At 41.3% G+C, this 25151-nt stretch overlaps 3 protein-coding genes across 6 annotated transcripts; 2 read left to right on the top strand and 1 right to left on the bottom strand.

Moving 5' to 3' along the window:
- Window positions 1-1188: 1188 nt before the first annotated feature.
- On the bottom strand, window positions 1189-2890 carry LOC124411456 (mitochondrial tRNA-specific 2-thiouridylase 1). The gene is made up of 7 exons (XM_046890560.1): window positions 2722-2890; window positions 2490-2655; window positions 2239-2423; window positions 1932-2158; window positions 1695-1862; window positions 1399-1626; window positions 1189-1293 (listed from the first exon to the last, which is right to left on the bottom strand). Exons 1-7 carry the CDS (start codon window positions 2804-2806, stop codon window positions 1189-1191), a joined length of 1164 nt encoding a protein of 387 aa, XP_046746516.1. The 5' UTR covers window positions 2807-2890.
- A 374-nt stretch (window positions 2891-3264) lies between these two features.
- On the top strand, window positions 3265-7000 carry LOC124411984 (presequence protease, mitochondrial). Of its 2 annotated transcripts, XM_046891591.1 has the most exons (3): window positions 3265-3433; window positions 3534-6600; window positions 6862-7000. In XM_046891591.1, exons 1-2 carry the CDS (start codon window positions 3343-3345, stop codon window positions 6587-6589), a joined length of 3147 nt encoding a protein of 1048 aa, XP_046747547.1. In that variant the 5' UTR covers window positions 3265-3342; the 3' UTR covers window positions 6590-6600; window positions 6862-7000. The 2 variants fall into 2 exon arrangements, with proteins under 2 accessions (XP_046747547.1, XP_046747545.1); XM_046891589.1 differs by lacking the exon at window positions 6862-7000 and having other exon boundaries at window positions 3534-6681.
- Window positions 7001-21308: 14308 nt separating this feature from the next.
- Window positions 21309-24673, top strand: LOC124412010. Of its 3 annotated transcripts, none has more exons than XM_046891660.1 (4): window positions 21309-21688; window positions 21839-22081; window positions 22188-22442; window positions 22595-24673. In XM_046891660.1, the coding sequence occupies exons 2-4, from the start codon at window positions 21857-21859 to the stop codon at window positions 22823-22825; spliced, it is 711 nt and encodes a 236-aa protein (XP_046747616.1). In that variant the 5' UTR covers window positions 21309-21688; window positions 21839-21856; the 3' UTR covers window positions 22826-24673. The 3 variants fall into 3 exon arrangements, with proteins under 3 accessions (XP_046747616.1, XP_046747613.1, XP_046747614.1); XM_046891657.1 differs by having other exon boundaries at window positions 21309-21623; window positions 21776-22081; XM_046891658.1 differs by having other exon boundaries at window positions 21309-21623.
- The last annotated feature ends 478 nt before the right edge of the window (window positions 24674-25151 follow it).

The following is a 25151-nucleotide window of genomic DNA, read 5'->3' on the forward strand; positions in this document are numbered from 1 at the left end:
ACCATGATTATGCGTCGGCTTCGGTTGTCAATTGCATAATATATTATGTAACCGGATTTTTGTGTCGCAAATTAAGAAAACAAAATAAGTGTCGAGTATGTCAGAAAGCTTTTCAGTCTGTTAAAGATAATGATACTCTCAGCGAAGCAGAATTAATTAATATGAAAACCCGAGGTGGTTTAATTCATAGCAATATTTTTCTGTTTTCTCTTCTATCAGCGATCGAGAAATACTTTTGTAAGCACATAGAATCTGAAAATCGATCTGTATATGAATCGACTGTGTCTGACATGATATAGAATTATAGCTTTTCATTTCCTTGCGAACAACACAAGGATGAAATTGTGTCATATATCATGCACTAATCTATAACGATGAGAATGCGACAATGGGCAAAAATTCATACACGGGATATTTTAAAGCAGAGCCGTGAAAAGAGAAAATTATCAAGGTTGATGAGTACGTAGTTTTTAACAGGAAATTCGTAACGTTGCTGCAATAGAATATTGAAAAAAGGCACAATTTTGTGACTCAAATATTGTTATTGCAAAATAAGTGAGACACATAATGTTTGACTAAACTTCGAAAATTTTATCGTATAATTTCGTGTTTGAAAATTTCAAACTTTTATCAATCATTCTGTTGCGGCAACGTTATGAATTTCAACCTCATAAGTTTACTCGTATTTATTTTATATTACTTTACATGTTTTATATATTTTATAATTTGATATTATTGTTATTTTATGTTGGCAACTGCAACTTTTGCTCAAATTTTAATATACATGACACCCTCATCTCCTCTTTTTCGAACACTGTGTGTGCCATAATTGTTTACAATTGACCCTTGCGACACGTATCCGTCTGGTGGCCAAGCACTGAATTATGCTAAAATAATCACAGCCACCAAGCCCCAGCCGGACCACCTATTATTCTTACACCGTGGCCGTCGTCCATGGGTTCGCAAAGCTTTCCCGCGCTTTGCACAACCTTAACCTCAAAGTTCAAAATATAGCCCGACGTATTCTTACGGTCAGGATCGTTCAAGTTACAGGATACACAAGAGCCTGCAGGGAGAGGTAAGGGGAAATAACGGTAACTCAATGTTCAAAAGATAAAATTTTATTAACTACGTAATAGCAAAGGTATCACGATATTCACAGAATCACAGAATTCTGTTTCCTGTTGCTTATACATGACCTGTACGATGTTTTTGTAATGAGTAAACCGACGGTCCGATACTCTGCATTTGAGCACCTCCTAAACACTCGTTATCTAAATACAATACAGCAAACTGGAAATAAAACGTGGAATTAATCTTTGGAATTTGTATCGTATTTATCTCTTGTGAAGCACAGTAATCTATCTGTTTTGAAAAATAAAAATATCGATTTCATACCTGCCCTGGCGTTACAGCGCGGAGTGGTTTTTTGACATGGATAATTAACCGATTGTCGAGGGTTTGGACTACTGTACACGGCGTGAGAGGATGGGTATGTTGAAAACGAAAACCACAATGAAAAATGGTCCGTTGCTTAACTAAGTCTGCCGTGTCTGGGTCAATCCAGTGAACCTCTGAAGTTCGTGCCAATTGCGTGTATAACGCAGGGTGGTTGGTTCCTTCAACCTGTGAATATTTCACAGACATTAGGGTGGACGTTACTATCGTTGCCAATTAAGAACATGCGAACGTACCACAAAAATGTTACTGGATTCGCCGTCTTTACGGAATACAAAGTATGGCCTTGTAACACCTCCGATTCTGCATCCCTGTCCCAATGTCCACTGGTGAAAACCCTTGTGCTTTCCGACGACTTTGCCGGTATTTAAGTCTATAAAGTTACCAGGTCTTTCGAACATGTACTGAAAAACAAAGGCGATTTCATTTTTGCAAGAAATTCATTTATCAATCAACCTTGCACAGATACGAACCTGAGAGATGAATTCTTGGAAACGGCGTTTACCAATGAAACATATTCCCGTGCTCTCTCTTTTATTAGCGACATCAGTCAGGCCGTTTTTTCGTGCCATTTCCACGACTTCTTTTTTGTAATATTTTCCTAACGGAAACATAGTTTGCCTGAGAGAGTCTTGGGGTATTTGGCACAGAAAGAATGTTTGATCTTTTATTGCATCTTTTGCTTGCAGGAGTTTTACATCTGCAACCAATATGGAAAGGGATAAAGCCCTTGCCGTCGTCACTCATCAGAAAAGGTGTGTATTTCCTGTTGTTTCTTACTTTTATTTGAGACATAATTTTCCAAGTATGTACCAAAACTTGTATTTGCATAATGTCCAGTAGCTATTGCATCCGCGCCTAGCTTGTTGGTCGCGTAATCAAAGAAGCGGCGAAACTTGATATACTTATTGCAACTAATATCTGGGTTGGGTGTAAACCCATTCTTATAATCCGTCAGTAAGTTGCTGAAATAGAAATTCTCTTTACTGTAACAGTCTCTAACCGGTGTCGAGTAACAAGGGATGCTGTACCTAAACACGTTGTTCCAGTATTCTTTGACAAAGTTGATGCGATGCAGAGGTATCCCAAGTATATTGGATACGCGTTCCGCATCGTTGTAATCTTGCTCGATCGTACACGTATTGATCTCTTCGTTTACATCCCAATTCTGCATGAAGACTCCAACGACGTCGAAGCCTATAAAATTAGAGAAAAGGTTCGCGTGATACAGCCGTTCATCTTGCAGCTTTTAGCATCGCCAACCTTGTTTCTTCAATAAAAACGCCGAGACGGCGCTGTCCACGCCCCCCGACATGCCGACAACCACCCTCCGGATCCCCGAACGCATTTCTGCTCGTCAGTGTGCTCCTAGCCTAACCTCATTTTACTTCCGTCGGGGCTGTTTACTCCACATTACTCCACCAAACTAAAACTGTGAGCAGTTGAGCACGTCGAGTTGATATGTTATGAGAAAACCATAGATTAGGTGCGTAAGCTAGAGTGGTTCGGAACTGGTAACTAAGTCCGTGGTGGTAACTGTAAGTTCGATTACGAAAGTCACAGTTAGGTTAAGTTAGCGCTTTATCAACTATCGTAAACATACATATGGGGCATTCCAAGTGAAATCGAGGATTCATTTGCCTCATGTTATCAGATTCATCCATAAATTTTTTTTCCGCATTGATTCCACTTCGGGAGATCAGTGTCAAATCTACAATTAATTGGAAAAATTTTACGAAATCAGGGGCTGCTATTGGTTATCAAATTTTGTTTACACCGAGGATGAAGTCTGGTTTTCATACAACGCTACGGTTGCGTTACCTTACATAGACTTTCTAAGCCAATCGCATTGGCCTACAAAAGAGCAAAAGCACCAATGTAATTATGATTCCATTGTGTCGGGGACAGTCAGGAAATACTAATAGGAATGCATGTCCCGATTACCGAGCAGCGGAGTCAAAAGCCGGGTTTTTAGGTTAGTTCCTTGATATCACGCAACCAACAACTTCATTCGGCGGTGTTAGTTATTGCATCAGTCAGTAAGGAGCTATCATTCTCGAGTAAATTTCTATCAACGATGTCGCGCCTCCTCGAGGTGGCCTGCAAAAGAGGATTGCTGGGACGGCGGCAACAATTCGGCATCGCTCGAGCCTCTCTTGACGCGCGAGTCGCCGTTAGCAGCAAACCACTCCTCGATGGTTATAAGGAAGGTCAAAATATCCACGGATTCCGCGTGAACCAGGTTGCCGACGTCGAGGAGTTGAATCTGACTGCTGTGAGATTGGAGCATCTTGCGACTGCTGCGCAGTACCTCCACCTGCGACGAGAAGATGGGAACAATGTCTTCGCCGTTGGGTTCAGAACCACACCGACCGACTCGACGGGCCTTCCGCATATTCTGGAGCATACCACCCTCTGCGGGAGTGAGAAGTTTCCTTGTCGTGATCCGTTCTTCAAAATGCTGCGCAGGTCTCTTGCAACCTTCATGAATGCAATGACTGGTCCGGACTACACAGTCTATCCATTTTCAACCCAGAACCCGAAGGACTTCAGGAACTTACAGGCTGTTTATTTGGATTCCGTTTTCAGGCCAAACTTGAGGCTTCTAGATTTCAGACAAGAAGGCTGGCGCCTTGAACATGCTGACGTCAATGATAAGACATCTCCTATAGTCTTTAAAGGTGTTGTATTTAATGAGATGAAAGGTGCATTCAGTCAGAACGAGAGCATTTTTGCCGAACGTCTTCTCAATTCTATCTTGCCGAGTCATACCTACGCAGTAATATCTGGAGGTGACCCTCTTGTTATACCTCAGCTCACCCACCAAGATCTAGTCAATTTCCACTCCACATACTATCATCCCTCCAATGCTCGTTTTTTTTCTTATGGCAATTTCCCCCTCGAAGATCACTTGAGATTTGTCAACGATGAATATCTTTGCAAGTTTGATCGTGTTGACAAATCAGCGACCAGGGTACCACCTGAAAAACGATGGAATCAACCTAAATCTGAACATATACAATGCAGGCCTGATCCCATGGCTACAGATCCGGAGAAGCAGAGCTCTATCGCAGTTGGCTGGCTCTGTTCCGACATCACTAATGTTCAGGAAACCTTCGAGATGTACGTTCTCTCACAGCTTCTCCTCAAGGGTCCAAATTCTGCATTCTACAAATCGCTGGTAGAGCCAAACATTGGTGGAGGTTTCAGTCCTGTCACTGGATACGATTCTCATTCCAGGGATACCACTTTCGTTGTTGGTTTACAAGGTGTCTCGCCACAGGATTTTGCCAAAGTTGATGAAATTGTTCAAAGCACTGTGGCACATGTTGTGACCAATGGATTTGAACAAAGCCATGTTGAGGCTGTTTTTCATGGTATAGAACTGAACATTAAGCACCAGACTTCTAATTTCGGACTCAATCTATTACTGAGCATGACTCCGCTCTGGAACCACGAGGGTGACATTGTGCAGGCAATGAAAGTGAATCAAGCGGTTGCAACGCTCAGAAAATCCCTTGAACGTAATCCTAGGCACCTATGTGATCTGGTTAACAAATATCTCAAGGAAAACAAGCACAGACTCACACTGACCATGTCACCCGAGGAGACGTACGAAGAGCAGAAGAATGCCGCTGAGCGTACAATCCTTGCCCAGAAATTGGATCGCCTTTCCCCTCAGGAATTTGAGAAGATCTTTGAAGAAGGACAGGCACTGGTTGCAGAACAAGAGAAGAAGGAAGATACAAGCGTACTACCATCCCTGAAGATTGAAGACCTGGAAGACGACATACAACGTGTCCCCCTAACCGACCATCATGTGGCAGGTGTTCCCTTACAACTCGCCATTCAACCGACTAATGACGTCACCTACTTTCGAGGAATACTTAACGTTGCGGATCTCGACGATGAGCTTAAAGATTTGATCCCACTTTTTAATACAATTGTCGCAAAGATGGGTACCGCTAACTACGATTACAGAACTTTCGATCAAATGACACAGCTCAAAACAGGTGGCCTGACACTCTCCCACCATATTGCTGAGCTGAAGAATCACGTATGTAGATTCGAGGAGGGGATCCTCTTTCAGTCGTACTGTTTGGACAGAAACTCTGCTGATATGTGGAAGTTGTGGGAAGAGCTCTTTAATAACGTTGATCTAACAGATATGAAGAGGTTCGAAACCTTGGTGAAGGTGACAGCAGCTAATGTGGCCAATGGGATTGCTGATTCAGGCCATATATATGCACTAAGCAGTTCGGCTAGCCTTGTCTCGCCGATAGCTAGACGTCGTGAGAGCTTGTCTGGGCTTGACTTTGTCGAAAAAATGAAGAGAATTGCTCAAGTTAAAGATTTAACCCCTGTGCTGAGCCAAATGCAGCAGATTGCTAAAAAAATCTTAAATAAAAAGCAATTGAGGTCAGCACTCAATTTATCATCAGGCAGCAAGGATAACAGCTTGCTCGAGCTCCAGTCTTTCTATGAGAGACTACAGGGTGAATCAGCATTAACGTCACGTCTTATTACCGATGGAAAAGAGCTGATGCAGGAGAACCGAGGCATTCATCATGTTCTTCCCTTCCCAGTGAACTACGCTTCCAAATCCATACTAACTGTCCCCTACCAGGATTCACGCTTTGCAGCTCTGCGGGTTCTTTCGAAGCTTGTTACCTCTATTTATCTTCACCCTGAAGTGAGAGAAAAGGGAGGTGCCTATGGCGGTGGTGCGAAACTATCTTCAGATGGTGTATTTTCGTTTTACTCGTATCGAGATCCAAACTCCACACACACCTTGGAAGCATTTGATAGAACGTACGAATTCCTGCAGAAGTACACACTGTCTCAAGAAGAGATCGACGAGGCTAAACTCGGCATCTTTCAACATGTTGACTCGCCTGTGCCGCCAGGTCACCAAGGAATGACAAAATTTATCCATGATCTGTCAGACGACGAAGTTCAGCTACACAGAATTCAGCTGAAGGCTGTTACCAAGGATCAGCTGATGGCTGTGGCTGAGGAGTTTCTTAAACCAGAATCGACAGGGGTTCTGATAGGGAGATCGCTGATAGGTCGCCCAAATCCAGCGCTTCTAGAGCGGCCTGAAAAGTGGACAGTTGTTTCACACCAATAGGAGTCTGTGGGGTAGCTCATATCGAATAACATTAATTGTTTATATTTAATATCAATAAATTATCAAATTGTTTACAAATTTTCTAGTGAATCAATTACTGTGTTCCATGACTTGTCCTTGTCCAAAAAATTAGCTCTCTATATTCTGTGGAAGTTCCATATGTTGCAATGCAAGATTTTTTTGTCGTCTCTCGCCTTAGAAGAATAATAGTAAAAGTTGTATGTGAAGTCAAAGTTTTCTCAAAAAATTCAAACGTTTGTTCATAATTCCAGTCAACCGCGCGCTGCTCAGGATTACTATTACTTCAAATGCCATGCAGTGGGTGACAGCGGCCCAAGTGCTCCTTCCAAGAAGACTACCGCCGAGTCAGAGCTTGGTGTTCCGCCAATCTTTAATAGATACAATATTCTCAATGGTGCTAGACCCCATGTACCAGTTACAGTCGAGGACATACCAGAGTATTTCACTGAGGATAACTATCGAGACTGTGTCAGTACAATAAGAACTATTGGTATCGTCAGAAGATATGAACACGAGTCCTATATGCTAGAATCTGTGAACCAGACGACAAATCGTGTTCAGATTCCATTGACTAGAGGGATCAATCGTGACGTTTGGACTCACAGAAGTATCAAGCACGTCACTAGCTCAGGGAAAAAACGTAACGTAACAAAAAAAACTAACTTGAAATTAGCTGGTACCAATGTAAATGAAAGCAGTACGAAAGTCGCGGCACCAGATCTTCCATACCCAGACTTTATCCAAGACCCATTGCGGATGGGAGACACAAGAGTGGTGAGTAACGCATCAAAATTTATGGTAATAAATGGTGAAACGTTTGTATGAGAGAATTTACTCTTATTAATGAACTGTGTTTCAAATGTCAGAAAGATGGAGCAGTTTACTTGGTGCTGGGAACCCTGCAGTGGGCAAGAGGTGAACCTATGATCGATGCTCACAGATTCATTTATGTGCATGATCTGAAGACTACGTACGAGTCATTCATGCTACAGCATGCTATAGCCCGTCGTCACATTGATTTCTACAAACGTAAGTTGGGGGTTGATGTTACAGTCTTAAACTGATGTGCAGTAGCGTTACTACGTTTATTTCAACATATCCTAACACAATTATCACTATTTCGAATTATGATTTGATATCTCTTTTGCAGCCCATCCCGACGAGATTAGAGAAGTCGTCCGGAGACCGGACGAGAAGCGGGAGCCAGCTTTTCCGCGACCAAAGCCAAAGTGGAAACGTGCAAAAAATTGGCGAAAATAAAGTGAAGACGTGATTAGAAAGCAGAACGGATTATATGTGTGATTATACTGCATGAAGTTTGAAGACATGTAATGCAATATGTTAGATTTTGATAATCCGTTAAATATTTTTGTATCTCATAATAAAATGGAATGAAGTTTGGATTATAGTATTTTTTTGCTGTACTTCATTTGAGTCCTTGCGCGTTCGTTTTCTCTTCAGAAATTACGCAAGTACAGGCTCCGACAGAAGTGATTCTTGAGATTTAAAACACCAGACAAAATTTTTCGGAGAAAATCGGAAAGGGTTAGTCATCCTTTCTTGACTTTTTCGAAGGAAAGGAATTTCAGAATCGATTGGGTAAAACCCTTGTCTTACTAAAGGCATTTTTTGGCAAGCACTGATATATCCACCAGAGTGTACCAGGAGCTTCCTCGCGACTCTGTTATACGGCGAAAAAAAGACTAAGAAGAAGAGGTAAAAAAAAATCACAGGACCAACAGAAAGAAGATACGGAGGAATTCTTTCTTTTTTTGGCTGTAACTCTCGATCCGTTGCTCGCAGCGTATTGGGACTGCGTTCAATCGATTTTTCTCGCAATATCACGTCGGGATAGTGCATAAAAGAATTGTTGGCGGCATTTTTCAGATTCAGCGAAATTTTCACCAGAAATCCAAAGGGGTTAGTCTTACTTTCTTTGGTGTCCAATTTTTTTTACCTCGGAATCGATTTGTATGACCCTCTCTAGACGAATTGAACCACCAGGAATGCGAAAGCGATATCGAGAACACAGTAAGAGGAACTTCGGAAACCCTGAGAAAATCAGACGGAGTTGTTCCCCTTATGGTCCAATTACTCGAGAAAGAGTCATACTAATCGATTCGGAGACCTAAAATTTTCGGCTCCGAAAATCAAGAAAAAACTAAGGCTAACCCCTTTGGATTTTTGTCAAAAATTTCGTCGATTCCGAAAAAGGCTGCAATCAATTTCTTAGGGCACTATTCCGACGTAATTTTGCAAGAGGAATCGATTGAGCGCAGTCCCAATACGCTGCGAGCAGCGCCTGAAAAGTTACGGCCGGAAAACTGCAGATTTTCATCGTCATTTCTCTGCTGTTGGTCCTACGCTCTTTTTCATGTGTTTTCTGAGTTCCTGGTGGTCGAATTACTCTAGAAAGGGTCATACTAATCGATTCGGAGACCTAAAATTTTCGGCTCCGAAAATCAAGAAAAAACTAAGGCTAACCCCTTTGGATTTTTGTCAAAAATTTCGTCGATTCCGAAAAAGGCTGCAATCAATTTCTTAGGGCACTATTCCGACGTAATTTTGCAAGAGGAATCGATTGAGCGCAGTCCCAATACGCTGCGAGCAGCGCCTGAAAAGTTACAGCCGAAAAACTGCAGATTTTCATCGTCATTTCTCTACTGTTGGTCCTACGCTCTTTTTCATGTGTTTTCTGAGTTCCTGGTGGTCGAATTACTCTAGAAAGGGTCATACTAATCGATTCGGAGACCTAAAATTTTCGGCTCCGAAAATCAAGAAAAAACTAAGGCTAACCCCTTTGGATTTTTGTCAAAAATTTCGTCGATTCCGAAAAAGGCTGCAATCAATTTCTTGGGGCACTATTCCGACGTAATTTTGCAAGAGGAATCGATTGAGCGCAGTCCCAATACGCTGCGAGCAGCGCCTGAAAAGTTACAGCCGAAAAACTGCAGATTTTCATCTTCATTTCTCTGCTGTTGGTCCTACGCTCTTTTTCATGTGTTTTCTGAGTTCCTGGTGGTCGAATTACTCTAGAAAGGGTCATACTAATCGATTCGGAGACCTAAAATTTTCGGCTCCGAAAATCAAGAAAAAACTAAGGCTAACCCCTTTGGATTTTTGTCAAAAATTTCGTCGATTCCGAAAAAGGCTGCAATCAATTTCTTAGGGCACTATTCCGACGTAATTTTGCAAGAGGAATCGATTGAGCGCAGTCCCAATACGCTGCGAGCAGCGCCTGAAAAGTTACGGCCGGAAAACTGCAGATTTTCATCGTCATTTCTCTGCTGTTGGTCCTACGCTCTTTTTCATGTGTTTTCTGAGTTCCTGGTGGTCGAATTACTCTAGAAAGGGTCATACTAATCGATTCGGAGACCTAAAATTTTCGGCTCCGAAAATCAAGAAAAAACTAAGGCTAACCCCTTTGGATTTTTGTCAAAAATTTCGTCGATTCCGAAAAAGGCTGCAATCAATTTCTTAGGGCACTATTCCGACGTAATTTTTTGAAAGAAATCGATTGAGCGCAGTCCCAATACGCTGCGAGCAGCGCCTGAAAAGTTACAGCCGAAAAACTGCAGATTTTCATCGTCATTTCTCTACTGTTGGTCCTACGCTCTTTTTCATGTGTTTTCTGAGTTCCTGGTGGTCGAATTACTCTAGAAAGGGTCATACTAATCGATTCGGAGACCTAAAATTTTCGGCTCCGAAAATCAAGAAAAAACTAAGGCTAACCCCTTTGGATTTTTGTCAAAAATTTCGTCGATTCCGAAAAAGGCTGCAATCAATTTCTTGAGGCACTATTCCGACGTAATTTTGCAAGAGGAATCGATTGAGCGCAGTCCCAATACGCTGCGAGCAGCGCCTGAAAAGTTACAGCCGAAAAACTGCAGATTTTCATCTTCATTTCTCTGCTGTTGGTCCTACGCTCTTTTTCATGTGTTTTCTGAGTTCCTGGTGGTCGAATTACTCTAGAAAGGGTCATACTAATCGATTCGGAGACCTAAAATTTTCGGCTCCGAAAATCAAGAAAAAACTAAGGCTAACCCCTTTGGATTTTTGTCAAAAATTTCGTCGATTCCGAAAAAGGCTGCAATCAATTTCTTGGGGCACTATTCCGACGTAATTTTGCAAGAGGAATCGATTGAGCGCAGTCCCAATACGCTGCGAGCAGCGCCTGAAAAGTTACAGCCGAAAAACTGCAGATTTTCATCGTCATTTCTCTGCTGTTGGTCCTACGCTCTTTTTCATGTGTTTTCTGAGTTCCTGGTGGTCGAATTACTCTAGAAAGGGTCATACTAATCGATTCGGAGACCTAAAATTTTCGGCTCCGAAAATCAAGAAAAAACTAAGGCTAACCCCTTTGGATTTTTGTCAAAAATTTCGTCGATTCCGAAAAAGGCTGCAATCAATTTCTTGGGGCACTATTCCGACGTAATTTTGCAAGAGGAATCGATTGAGCGCAGTCCCAATACGCTGCGAGCAGCGCCTGAAAAGTTACAGCCGAAAAACTGCAGATTTTCATCTTCATTTCTCTGCTGTTGGTCCTACGCTCTTTTTCATGTGTTTTCTGAGTTCCTGGTGGTCGAATTACTCTAGAAAGGGTCATACTAATCGATTCGGAGACCTAAAATTTTCGGCTCCGAAAATCAAGAAAAAACTAAGGCTAACCCCTTTGGATTTTTGTCAAAAATTTCGTCGATTCCGAAAAAGGCTGCAATCAATTTCTTGGGGCACTATTCCGACGTAATTTTGCAAGAGGAATCGATTGAGCGCAGTCCCAATACGCTGCGAGCAGCGCCTGAAAAGTTACAGCCGAAAAACTGCAGATTTTCATCGTCATTTCTCTGCTGTTGGTCCTACGCTCTTTTTCATGTGTTTTCTGAGTTCCTGGTGGTCGAATTACTCTAGAAAGGGTCATACTAATCGATTCGGAGACCTAAAATTTTCGGCTCCGAAAATCAAGAAAAAACTAAGGCTAACCCCTTTGGATTTTTGTCAAAAATTTCGTCGATTCCGAAAAAGGCTGCAATCAATTTCTTGGGGCACTATTCCGACGTAATTTTGCAAGAGGAATCGATTGAGCGCAGTCCCAATACGCTGCGAGCAGCGCCTGAAAAGTTACAGCCGAAAAACTGCAGATTTTCATCTTCATTTCTCTGCTGTTGGTCCTACGCTCTTTTTCATGTGTTTTCTGAGTTCCTGGTGGTCGAATTACTCTAGAAAGGGTCATACTAATCGATTCGGAGACCTAAAATTTTCGGCTCCGAAAATCAAGAAAAAACTAAGGCTAACCCCTTTGGATTTTTGTCAAAAATTTCGTCGATTCCGAAAAAGGCTGCAATCAATTTCTTAGGGCACTATTCCGACGTAATTTTGCAAGAGGAATCGATTGAGCGCAGTCCCAATACGCTGCGAGCAGCGCCTGAAAAGTTACGGCCGGAAAACTGCAGATTTTCATCGTCATTTCTCTGCTGTTGGTCCTACGCTCTTTTTCATGTGTTTTCTGAGTTCCTGGTGGTCGAATTACTCTAGAAAGAGTCATACTAATCGATTCGGAGACCTAAAATTTTCGGCTCCGAAAATCAAGAAAAAACTAAGGCTAACCCCTTTGGATTTTTGTCAAAAATTTCGTCGATTCCGAAAAAGGCTGCAATCAATTTCTTAGGCTACTATTCCGACGTAATTTTGCAAGAGGAATCGATTGAGCGCAGTCCCAATACGCTGCGAGCAGCGCCTGAAAAGTTACAGCCGAAAAACTGCAGATTTTCATCGTCATTTCTCTGCTGTTGGTCCTACGCTCTTTTTCATGTGTTTTCTGAGTTCCTGGTGGTCGAATTACTCTAGAAAGGGTCATACTAATCGATTCGGAGACCTAAAATTTTCGGCTCCGAAAATCAAGAAAAAACTAAGGCTAACCCCTTTGGATTTTTGTCAAAAATTTCGTCGATTCCGAAAAAGGCTGCAATCAATTTCTTAGGGCACTATTCCGACGTAATTTTGCAAGAGGAATCGATTGAGCGCAGTCCCAATACGCTGCGAGCAGCGCCTGAAAAGTTACAGCCGAAAAACTGCAGATTTTCATCGTCATTTCTCTGCTGTTGGTCCTACGCTCTTTTTCATGTGTTTTCTGAGTTCCTGGTGGTCGAATTACTCTAGAAAGGGTCATACTAATCGATTCGGAGACCTAAAATTTTCGGCTCCGAAAATCAAGAAAAAACTAAGGCTAACCCCTTTGGATTTTTGTCAAAAATTTCGTCGATTCCGAAAAAGGCTGCAATCAATTCCCTAGGGCACTATTCCGACGTAATTTTGCAAGAGGAATCGATTGAGCGCAGTCCCAATACGCTGCGAGCAGCGCCTGAAAAGTTACAGCCGAAAAACTGCAGATTTTCATCGTCATTTCTCTGCTGTTGGTCCTACGCTCTTTTTCATGTGTTTTCTGAGTTCCTGGTGGTCGAATTACTCTAGAAAGGGTCATACTAATCGATTCGGAGACCTAAAATTTTCGGCTCCGAAAATCAAGAAAAAACTAAGGCTAACCCCTTTGGATTTTTGTCAAAAATTTCGTCGATTCCGAAAAAGGCTGCAATCAATTTCTTAGGCTACTATTCCGACGTAATTTTGCAAGAGGAATCGATTGAGCGCAGTCCCAATACGCTGCGAGCAGCGCCTGAAAAGTTACAGCCGAAAAACTGCAGATTTTCATCGTCATTTCTCTGCTGTTGGTCCTACGCTCTTTTTCATGTGTTTTCTGAGTTCCTGGTGGTCGAATTACTCTAGAAAGGGTCATACTAATCGATTCGGAGACCTAAAATTTTCGGCTCCGAAAATCAAGAAAAAACTAAGGCTAACCCCTTTGGATTTTTGTCAAAAATTTCGTCGATTCCGAAAAAGGCTGCAATCAATTTCTTAGGGCACTATTCCGACGTAATTTTGCAAGAGGAATCGATTGAGCGCAGTCCCAATACGCTGCGAGCAGCGCCTGAAAAGTTACGGCCGGAAAACTGCAGATTTTCATCGTCATTTCTCTGCTGTTGGTCCTACGCTCTTTTTCATGTGTTTTCTGAGTTCCTGGTGGTCGAATTACTCTAGAAAGGGTCATACTAATCGATTCGGAGACCTAAAATTTTCGGCTCCGAAAATCAAGAAAAAACTAAGGCTAACCCCTTTGGATTTTTGTCAAAAATTTCGTCGATTCCGAAAAAGGCTGCAATCAATTTCTTAGGGCACTATTCCGACGTAATTTTTTGAAAGAAATCGATTGAGCGCAGTCCCAATACGCTGCGAGCAGCGCCTGAAAAGTTACAGCCGAAAAACTGCAGATTTTCATCGTCATTTCTCTACTGTTGGTCCTACGCTCTTTTTCATGTGTTTTCTGAGTTCCTGGTGGTCGAATTACTCTAGAAAGGGTCATACTAATCGATTCGGAGACCTAAAATTTTCGGCTCCGAAAATCAAGAAAAAACTAAGGCTAACCCCTTTGGATTTTTGTCAAAAATTTCGTCGATTCCGAAAAAGGCTGCAATCAATTTCTTGAGGCACTATTCCGACGTAATTTTGCAAGAGGAATCGATTGAGCGCAGTCCCAATACGCTGCGAGCAGCGCCTGAAAAGTTACAGCCGAAAAACTGCAGATTTTCATCTTCATTTCTCTGCTGTTGGTCCTACGCTCTTTTTCATGTGTTTTCTGAGTTCCTGGTGGTCGAATTACTCTAGAAAGGGTCATACTAATCGATTCGGAGACCTAAAATTTTCGGCTCCGAAAATCAAGAAAAAACTAAGGCTAACCCCTTTGGATTTTTGTCAAAAATTTCGTCGATTCCGAAAAAGGCTGCAATCAATTTCTTGGGGCACTATTCCGACGTAATTTTGCAAGAGGAATCGATTGAGCGCAGTCCCAATACGCTGCGAGCAGCGCCTGAAAAGTTACAGCCGAAAAACTGCAGATTTTCATCGTCATTTCTCTGCTGTTGGTCCTACGCTCTTTTTCATGTGTTTTCTGAGTTCCTGGTGGTCGAATTACTCTAGAAAGGGTCATACTAATCGATTCGGAGACCTAAAATTTTCGGCTCCGAAAATCAAGAAAAAACTAAGGCTAACCCCTTTGGATTTTTGTCAAAAATTTCGTCGATTCCGAAAAAGGCTGCAATCAATTTCTTGGGGCACTATTCCGACGTAATTTTGCAAGAGGAATCGATTGAGCGCAGTCCCAATACGCTGCGAGCAGCGCCTGAAAAGTTACAGCCGAAAAACTGCAGATTTTCATCTTCATTTCTCTGCTGTTGGTCCTACGCTCTTTTTCATGTGTTTTCTGAGTTCCTGGTGGTCGAATTACTCTAGAAAGGGTCATACTAATCGATTCGGAGACCTAAAATTTTCGGCTCCGAAAATCAAGAAAAAACTAAGGCTAACCCCTTTGGATTTTTGTCAAAAATTTCGTCGATTCCGAAAAAGGCTGCAATCAATTTCTTGGGGCACTATTCCGACGTAATTTTGCAAGAGGAATCGATTGAGCGCAGTCCCAATACGCTGCGAGCAGCGCCTGAAAAGTTACAGCCGAAAAACTGCAGATTTTCATCGTCATTTCTCTGCTGTTGGTCCTACGCTCTTTTTCATGTGTTTTCTGAGTTCCTGGTGGTCGAATTACTCTAGAAAGGGTCATACTAATCGATTCGGAGACCTAAAATTTTCGGCTCCGAAAATCAAGAAAAAACTAAGGCTAACCCCTTTGGATTTTTGTCAAAAATTTCGTCGATTCCGAAAAAGGCTGCAATCAATTTCTTGGGGCACTATTCCGACGTAATTTTGCAAGAGGAATCGATTGAGCGCAGTCCCAATACGCTGCGAGCAGCGCCTGAAAAGTTACAGCCGAAAAACTGCAGATTTTCATCTTCATTTCTCTGCTGTTGGTCCTACGCTCTTTTTCATGTGTTTTCTGAGTTCCTGGTGGTCGAATTACTCTAGAAAGGGTCATACTAATCGATTCGGAGACCTAAAATTTTCGGCTCCGAAAATCAAGAAAAAACTAAGGCTAACCCCTTTGGATTTTTGTCAAAAATTTCGTCGATTCCGAAAAAGGCTGCAATCAATTTCTTAGGGCACTATTCCGACGTAATTTTGCAAGAGGAATCGATTGAGCGCAGTCCCAATACGCTGCGAGCAGCGCCTGAAAAGTTACGGCCGGAAAACTGCAGATTTTCATCGTCATTTCTCTGCTGTTGGTCCTACGCTCTTTTTCATGTGTTTTCTGAGTTCCTGGTGGTCGAATTACTCTAGAAAGAGTCATACTAATCGATTCGGAGACCTAAAATTTTCGGCTCCGAAAATCAAGAAAAAACTAAGGCTAACCCCTTTGGATTTTTGTCAAAAATTTCGTCGATTCCGAAAAAGGCTGCAATCAATTTCTTAGGCTACTATTCCGACGTAATTTTGCAAGAGGAATCGATTGAGCGCAGTCCCAATACGCTGCGAGCAGCGCCTGAAAAGTTACAGCCGAAAAACTGCAGATTTTCATCGTCATTTCTCTGCTGTTGGTCCTACGCTCTTTTTCATGTGTTTTCTGAGTTCCTGGTGGTCGAATTACTCTAGAAAGGGTCATACTAATCGATTCGGAGACCTAAAATTTTCGGCTCCGAAAATCAAGAAAAAACTAAGGCTAACCCCTTTGGATTTTTGTCAAAAATTTCGTCGATTCCGAAAAAGGCTGCAATCAATTTCTTAGGGCACTATTCCGACGTAATTTTGCAAGAGGAATCGATTGAGCGCAGTCCCAATACGCTGCGAGCAGCGCCTGAAAAGTTACAGCCGAAAAACTGCAGATTTTCATCGTCATTTCTCTGCTGTTGGTCCTACGCTCTTTTTCATGTGTTTTCTGAGTTCCTGGTGGTCGAATTACTCTAGAAAGGGTCATACTAATCGATTCGGAGACCTAAAATTTTCGGCTCCGAAAATCAAGAAAAAACTAAGGCTAACCCCTTTGGATTTTTGTCAAAAATTTCGTCGATTCCGAAAAAGGCTGCAATCAATTCCCTAGGGCACTATTCCGACGTAATTTTGCAAGAGGAATCGATTGAGCGCAGTCCCAATACGCTGCGAGCAGCGCCTGAAAAGTTACAGCCGAAAAACTGCAGATTTTCATCGTCATTTCTCTGCTGTTGGTCCTACGCTCTTTTTCATGTGTTTTCTGAGTTCCTGGTGGTCGAATTACTCTAGAAAGGGTCATACTAATCGATTCGGAGACCTAAAATTTTCGGCTCCGAAAATCAAGAAAAAACTAAGGCTAACCCCTTTGGATTTTTGTCAAAAATTTCGTCGATTCCGAAAAAGGCTGCAATCAATTTCTTAGGCTACTATTCCGACGTAATTTTGCAAGAGGAATCGATTGAGCGCAGTCCCAATACGCTGCGAGCAGCGCCTGAAAAGTTACAGCCGAAAAACTGCAGATTTTCATCGTCATTTCTCTGCTGTTGGTCCTACGCTCTTTTTCATGTGTTTTCTGAGTTCCTGGTGGTCGAATTACTCTAGAAAGGGTCATACTAATCGATTCGGAGACCTAAAATTTTCGGCTCCGAAAATCAAGAAAAAACTAAGGCTAACCCCTTTGGATTTTTGTCAAAAATTTCGTCGATTCCGAAAAAGGCTGCAATCAATTTCTTAGGGCACTATTCCGACGTAATTTTGCAAGAGGAATCGATTGAGCGCAGTCCCAATACGCTGCGAGCAGCGCCTGAAAAGTTACAGCCGAAAAACTGCAGATTTTCATCGTCATTTCTCTGCTGTTGGTCCTACGCTCTTTTTCATGTGTTTTCTGAGTTCCTGGTGGTCGAATTACTCTAGAAAGGGTCATACTAATCGATTCGGAGACCTAAAATTTTCGGCTCCGAAAATCAAGAAAAAACTAAGGCTAACCCCTTTGGATTTTTGTCAAAAATTTCGTCGATTCCGAAAAAGGCTGCAATCAATTTCTTAGGGCACTATTCCGACGTAATTTTGCAAGAGGAATCGATTGAGCGCAGTCCCAATACGCTGCGAGCAGCGCCTGAAAAGTTACAGCCGAAAAACTGCAGATTTTCATCGTCATTTCTCTGCTGTTGGTCCTACGCTCTTTTTCATGTGTTTTCTGAGTTCCTGGTGGTCGAATTACTCTAGAAAGGGTCATACTAATCGATTCGGAGACCTAAAATTTTCGGCTCCGAAAATCAAGAAAAAACTAAGGCTAACCCCTTTGGATTTTTGTCAAAAATTTCGTCGATTCCGAAAAAGGCTGCAATCAATTTCTTAGGCTACTATTCCGACGTAATTTTGCAAGAGGAATCGATTGAGCGCAGTCCCAATACGCTGCGAGCAGCGCCTGAAAAGTTACAGCCGAAAAACTGCAGATTTTCATCGTCATTTCTCTGCTGTTGGTCCTACGCTCTTTTTCATGTGTTTTCTGAGTTCCTGGTGGTCGAATTACTCTAGAAAGAGTCATACTAATCGATTTGGAGACCTAAAATTTTCGGCTCCGAAAATCAAGAAAAAACTAAGGCTAACCCCTTTGGATTTTTGTCAAAAATTTCGTCGATTCCGAAAAAGGCTGCAATCAATTTCTTAGGGCACTATTCCGACGTAATTTTGCAAGAGGAATCGATTGAGCGCAGTCCCAATACGCTGCGAGCAGCGCCTGAAAAGTTACAGCCGAAAAACTGCAGATTTTCATCGTCATTTCTCTACTGTTGGTCCTACGCTCTTTTTCACCTGTTTTCTGAGTTCCTGGTGGTCGAATTACTCTAGAAAGGGTCATACTAATCGATTCGGAGACCTAAAATTTTCGGCTCCGAAAATCAAGAAAAAACTAAGGCTAACCCCTTTGGATTTTTGTCAAAAATTTCGTCGATTCCGAAAAAGGCTGCAATCAATTTCTTAGGGCACTATTCCGACGTAATTTTGCAAGAGGAATCGATTGAGCGCAGTCCCAATACGCTGCGAGCAGCGCCTGAAAAGTTACAGCCGAAAAACTGCAGATTTTCATCGTCATTTCTCTGCTGTTGGTCCTACGCTCTTTTTCATGTGTTTTCTGAGTTCCTGGTGGTCGAATTACTCTAGAAAGGGTCATACTAATCGATTCGGAGACCTAAAATTTTCGGCTCCGAAAATCAAGAAAAAACTAAGGCTAACCCCTTTGGATTTTTGTCAAAAATTTCGTCGATTCCGAAAAAGGCTGCAATCAATTTCTTAGGGCACTATTCCGACGTAATTTTGCAAGAGGAATCGATTGAGCGCAGTCCCAATACGCTGCGAGCAGCGCCTGAAAAGTTACAGCCGAAAAACTGCAGATTTTCATCGTCATTTCTCTACTGTTGGTCCTACGCTCTTTTTCACCTGTTTTCTGAGTTCCTGGTGGTCGAATTACTCTAGAAAGGGTCATACTAATCGATTCGGAGACCTAAAATTTTCGGCTCCGAAAATCAAGAAAAAACTAAGGCTAACCCCTTTGGATTTTTGTCAAAAATTTCGTCGATTCCGAAAAAGGCTGCAATCAATTTCTTAGGGCACTATTTCGACGTAATTTTGCAAGAGGAATCGATTGAGCGCAGTCCCAATACGCTGCGAGCAGCGCCTGAAAAGTTACAGCCGAAAAACTGCAGATTTTCATCGTCATTTCTCTGCTGTTGGTCCTACGCTCTTTTTCATGTGTTTTCTGAGTTCCTGGTGGTCGAATTACTCTAGAAAGGGTCATACTAATCGATTCGGAGAGCTAAAATTTTCGGCTCCGAAAATCAAGAAAAAACTAAGGCTAACCCCTTTGGATTTTTGTCAAAAATTTCGTCGATTCCGAAAAAGGCTGCAATCAATTTCTTAGGGCACTACTCCGACGTAATTTTGCAAGAGGAATCGATTGAGCGCAGTCCCAATACGCTGCGAGCAGCGCCTGAAAAGTTACAGCCGAAAAACTGCAGATTTTCATCGTCATTTCTCTGCTGTTGGTCCTACGCTCTTTTTCATGTGTTTTCTGAGTTCCTGGTGGTCGAATTACTCTAGAAAGAGTCATACTAATCGATTCGGAGACCTAAAATTTTCGGCTCCGAAAATCAAGAAAAAACTAAGGCTAACCCCTTTGGATTTTTGTCAAAAATTTCGTCGATTCCGCAAAAGGCTGCAATCAATTTCTTAGGGCACTATTCCGACGTAATTTTTTGAGAGGAATCGATTGAGCGCAGTCCCAATACGCTGCGAGCAGCGCCTGAAAAGTTACAGCCGAAAAACTGCAGATTTTCAGCGTCATTTCTCTGCTGTTGGTTCTACGCTCTTTTTCGTGTGTTTTCTGAGTTCCTGGTGGTCGAATTACTCTAGAAAGGGTCATACTAATCGATTCGGAGACCTAAAATTTTCGGCTCCGAAAATCAAGAAAAAACTAAGGCTAACCCCTTTGGATTTTTGTCAAAAATTTCGTCGATTCCAAAAAAGGCTGCAATCAATTTCTCAGGGCACTATTCCGACGTCATTTTGCGAGAGAAATCGATTGAGCACAGTCCCAATACCAATACCACCGATCGCAACGACTTCATGCGGAATTGCTATCTTTTGCAAGTCGCCGATATACTATCTGAATAAACAGTATTAGTTAGTATTCAATGAAACCTACCAAATATTCACATGGGTTGGCTCCAATTCTTTTCCGCCATTTGCGGCAGAAAGATTGGCAATACAGAATTGATTGGCAGTACAAGCAAATGAAAATCAATCTTCGGACATGATTCTGATACCAATCAAAGTTTTCCCCTGTTGTTATCTTTAATTATTTTTAATCCTCCATTACTGGTCAATACGAACAGAACAGCATATATTTCAACCTATACAAGTTTTCAATCATATTTATAAAATTTAATATAAAATTCAGATATAACTGTTTGTTTGGTATGATTTATTCGATCATTCAATCAGATTTATTAAATTCAAAATCTTAAGCTACAAATTATCCAAATCATATATAATTATTCTACACTTTTTGAAGTACATACTTCTTAAGTCATTGTATGATTGTAAAATTTTTACTTCCAGGTTTTTTGGGTTGCTAACTATGAATACGCCATCTGAATCGTGAAATCGTAGTGGCATTTACTAAACGTAAATAAACAAAAATAACAACAATGAATTTTTAGGAATTTACGTTTTGGCGATCACGTTTTTCCGATCTATCATTTGAACATCATGAATCTGACATTCGATTTGTTTTCATATTATTGAGAATTGGAGAAACTGAAAAATTTCACCCTCAACCTTCATTTTTCATCCCTCCAGAGGGATGCGGAATGAAAATCAAGTTCAGGAACGGAATGAGCGTCCCTAAAAACCCCCGAAGTCATTTTTTTTTTGAAATCAGAAAGTTCACCCTCAACCCTTATTTTTATCCCTTTAACACAGTGCAAAGCAAAAACTGAGTTCAGAAATTGAATCGACAACAACCCCCCTCCCTAAACAGATTTCCGGGTATTTCAGTAAAGAATATGCTTCCACCCGTTTTAGCACAAAATTTGAAAATACCCTGCCAGTCAACCGGTTAAGAATAGCAAATTACCACTCGGTTTCAACGTTCACATAACCACAAAAACATGACATATTAAAATTGACAACTTTTCAATTGCACCGCTTCAGTATTCTAGGCGAGGAATTGGACCGCACTTGGCCAAGTGCGGACTATAAATTCAAGCCATTGTATATTCGACAGCTATATGAAGCGAGAAAGAGAAAGCAGGAAAGTGAATGGGCATTAATACGTTGCGCGCGCAGATATTTTGCGGGAAAATGCGTTTTAGCAGAGTCCGCACATGCGCACTGGACGAATAAGACTAGACAGCCATAGTCTTGTCTACATCCCTCTCGCACTCTCTTGACGAGTAATGTGGCTTCACGCCAAGATTCCAACTGAAAGGCTGCGAACCGTGGTGTGTGCATCACCGATTCCGTACTGCGCTGTTTAAGGAACCTCCTGTCAGTTGGTCGCAGTAAAAAACTGGTTCCTAGCTGCCTTCAGGTTGCTTCTGGTTTTCAATCGTTTCATCTTACGTACGCGAGGCCGTGCAGTATCTGATTCTCGTCGTGCGTATTTTGTTTTCTCGTCTGACGATCAACTTCATCGATCGCGACACCAATGTTTTGCTTTTCGCTTTTTGCACTCAACCGCAGCGGAGGCAGCTTCTAACGTGTTTCGTAGTAACTGCTGAAGTTTCGAATATAAAATCATCGCAGGTAACGACCAAACGAGGAATGCCCGACAACGGGGCTGTATACCAACCAACCACCGTTGGTTACTCCTACGACACCGGGGTCGATGGCTTTTTGGGTGTCGGTTCGGTCACCAGGCATAAGCTTGGTCTCAGAAAGTGGCTGGAATGGGTCAGCCTCTCCACAGCAGTCCCTTTAACAGCGGCGGGCCTCATCTTCATCATCGTCGCCCTGGCATCAGGCGACTCGATCAATGCTCAAACCGAGGTGCTTTAAAGCAATTGAAAAACACTGGTGTTACTTAGCAGCTATTGTTACCTTATTACTATTATGATCAACAATAATGTGACAATCCATAACTCTATGTCCTCAGCCCCAACAGTATCTGCCTACCAAACCTATCGAAGTTCAGCAGATTCCAGTTGCTGCCGATACCAACAGCACTAAGGAATGCCCGCCATCGGTTAATAGGAATCGATATAGCGGTGATGATTCGAACGGAAGAACAATAGCCATTGGCGCAACACTGTTGGCATTCGGTTTTCTTCTTGGTCTGATTTGGGTATGGCTCCGGTTTTACAAAAAGAGAGAATCGCCCAGGAATGAGCCGTCTGGGGGCGGCGGACAGGTACGTACATATTAGCAAGACCCCCTGTATAGCGCGTGAACTGAATGAGTAGCCTCATGATTAATTTTCTCCCGAATGTTTTTTGCCCGTTTTTTATATCCCGCTTATTTGTTTCTTTACCTTACGCACCACTTTTGTTATTATGATAAAAGATGTTGGGCGGTTTGAACCCGTCAACTGACTTGCTGGTGGGTTCCCCTTCGCAGTACGGGCCGGTACTCACCGAGGTCCCGAGTCACCCGAAAACAAAGCAGATCACCAATCACCAGAATGCTGCCTCCGCGCTCTCTGACCAGGAAGAGGAGACTAGAACCCTCATGCAAGAACCTCCGACTTTCAGCCCCAACTCCAACAACACCAGTGAAAATCAGCATCCAGAATGAACTCCTGCTCGGTTTGAAGTGCAGTATCGAGCTTAAAAAAGTCTGAACAGTATTTGAAATTCCGAATAACCTGTCCATCTTTATCCGAGTAACCAGTCATCTGTTAGCTTTTCTATGTTTTTTTTTTTTTTTGTTTTACTATACTTTCAATCAATCAATTAATGCCAATTAGATTACTATATGAAATACGATCTACTTATTCTTGCATGTTACGGAAAAATTGACATTATATGTATAGAAACTAAATGTGAATGAAATGACCGAGCCTGTAATGAGTCTCTTATTTTGTTCTGTATGTAATTCGTACACACAAGAAAAGAGACCTCTTACGTACGGTCGTTACATTATATGTATATATCTGACTGCTTTTTTCAATCTTCGATGGTCGGACAAGTTAACCCATTTTCTATTCACCTTTTTCAAATTTACTCATTCTGTTTAGTGGCTGATTCGGCTTTGTGACATAAACGTGATCTGTATGAACTATTAAATATACATTTAGTTTAGGTTTGACTAATTAATTAGATCTATTGTTTCACGCACAGTGCTTTCGCATTTCTATTCTTTAATTTTACATTCTACTAGGGCCTTGTTCGATTGTTTTTATATTCGAGGCATTGATATTCGAATTGTTCAATTCGTAATTTCGCTCGACTCTGCACATTTTTTAATATTGCCTAAGTCCTCTTCAAATGTAAATCGAAATATTATTTAGCGAACTTGATTCAATTCTTTTAAGCTTATAGTCTGAAAAAAGAAAGGCGAAACAAGCATAGGTATGTGAGAAAGTAATTTTATTCAATTACTTCGATACTGGTAATTTTGAGACTAATATTTTCTATTCAATTTTATAGACTGATGATTTAATTTTAATCAACTAATATGGATCTATGCACGCCGTTAGTCTTGTCGATACAATGTTAGTTGACCGACAAGTTAGGGTTACATAAGTGGCATATTTTATTGCGTCCTCGTGTGCAAAATCACGCTCTCATTAATGACTTACTTAAGAAAGAAGTTTGTACATACATTGGCAATTTGATGGATTTACGCATTAATATATTATATGTCGTGCAGTGTGTCCCAACTTAAACTATGCATTAGAATGTCTCTGGAATGAGGACTGCTACCAAAAAATGGTTCAGATGAGAATATTATAGTTTCGAAAGGGACATGGTGGTGATACAAGATTGGTTGTGAGTAGTACTGCTTTTGAGAAACTAATACTAACGTAGTTTTATTGCATGGCAGCCGATTTTTTTCCCAGAACGAATGTTGTACCATTTTTCGTTATCGGTCCTTATTTCCAAGATATTCTAATGCACGGTTTAAGTTGGGACACCCTGTATATATACCTATATCACTGTATATACCTCAGACAATACTTAGGCACAAGGCACAATGTTCCAAAATTTGACGTCCTAAAAAGGATTTTACAGCCCAACAAATGTCTCGGATTACACCGTCGTATTTGAGATGATGAATTTTGGGATCGTAGACATCATTTTCCCGTTTTCTGGATAAATTTTGGCCATTGAATTTTCTGGGACGTATAGATGCAAACAAGTTTGTATATAAGACAACAATTGGACATATGTATTGATGAATATATTACGAGAAATCGAAAATGCAAAATAATTGATAAAAAAATAATAATAATTTAAGTAAGTTGGTTAACGTACTCAACGTCATTATGACATTAATTGTATGTATGTACCTATTATTGTCTATTGGTATCTATTGCTTTACTTAGCAAACGTCTACAAAGTACTGGCACTGCTAAACCTTACTGAATATGCGAATACTCGAAAATTAATTGATGAATAATAAATTTATTTTAATTTTTAACAATCGACGTCCTACATAATTTTATATTTTCTCACGTTTTCAGAGATTAAAATTACGATTAACTGATACGATACCATTAATTAAGTTGAAGCGTTTCATACGGCTTGTGAAGTGTCCAACTAATAACTATCACATGAACCGTCGTTTTACTAGATAATCTCCTTGCGTAGCTAAAATTGAAATAATCTTAATCTGTGCGCTGATTGGATCAAACTCAGGGCGTGATAGTCTTGAATCATTTTCAGCCTCGAGGCGAGCCCACAACTTGGGTTTATTAGGAGCATGGCACTGCCATGCTTTGTGAGTGTTTATAAAATGATAGATGTGATAAAGGGCAGGTGTTCATCGGATAAAAGAATCCGCAGCTTATCAACGAAGCTGAGGCGCTTACAATTATTATAATTACGATTAGCAAGAACATTAGAATAAAGGGGAAATTTAATATTCCCTACAGTCTCAACACTGTGTAGTGAATGAT

The sequence above is a fragment of the Diprion similis genome, chromosome 10 (assembly GCF_021155765.1).
Source record: "Diprion similis isolate iyDipSimi1 chromosome 10, iyDipSimi1.1, whole genome shotgun sequence".
In the NCBI taxonomy this organism is placed as follows: Eukaryota; Metazoa; Arthropoda; class Insecta; order Hymenoptera; family Diprionidae; genus Diprion; species Diprion similis.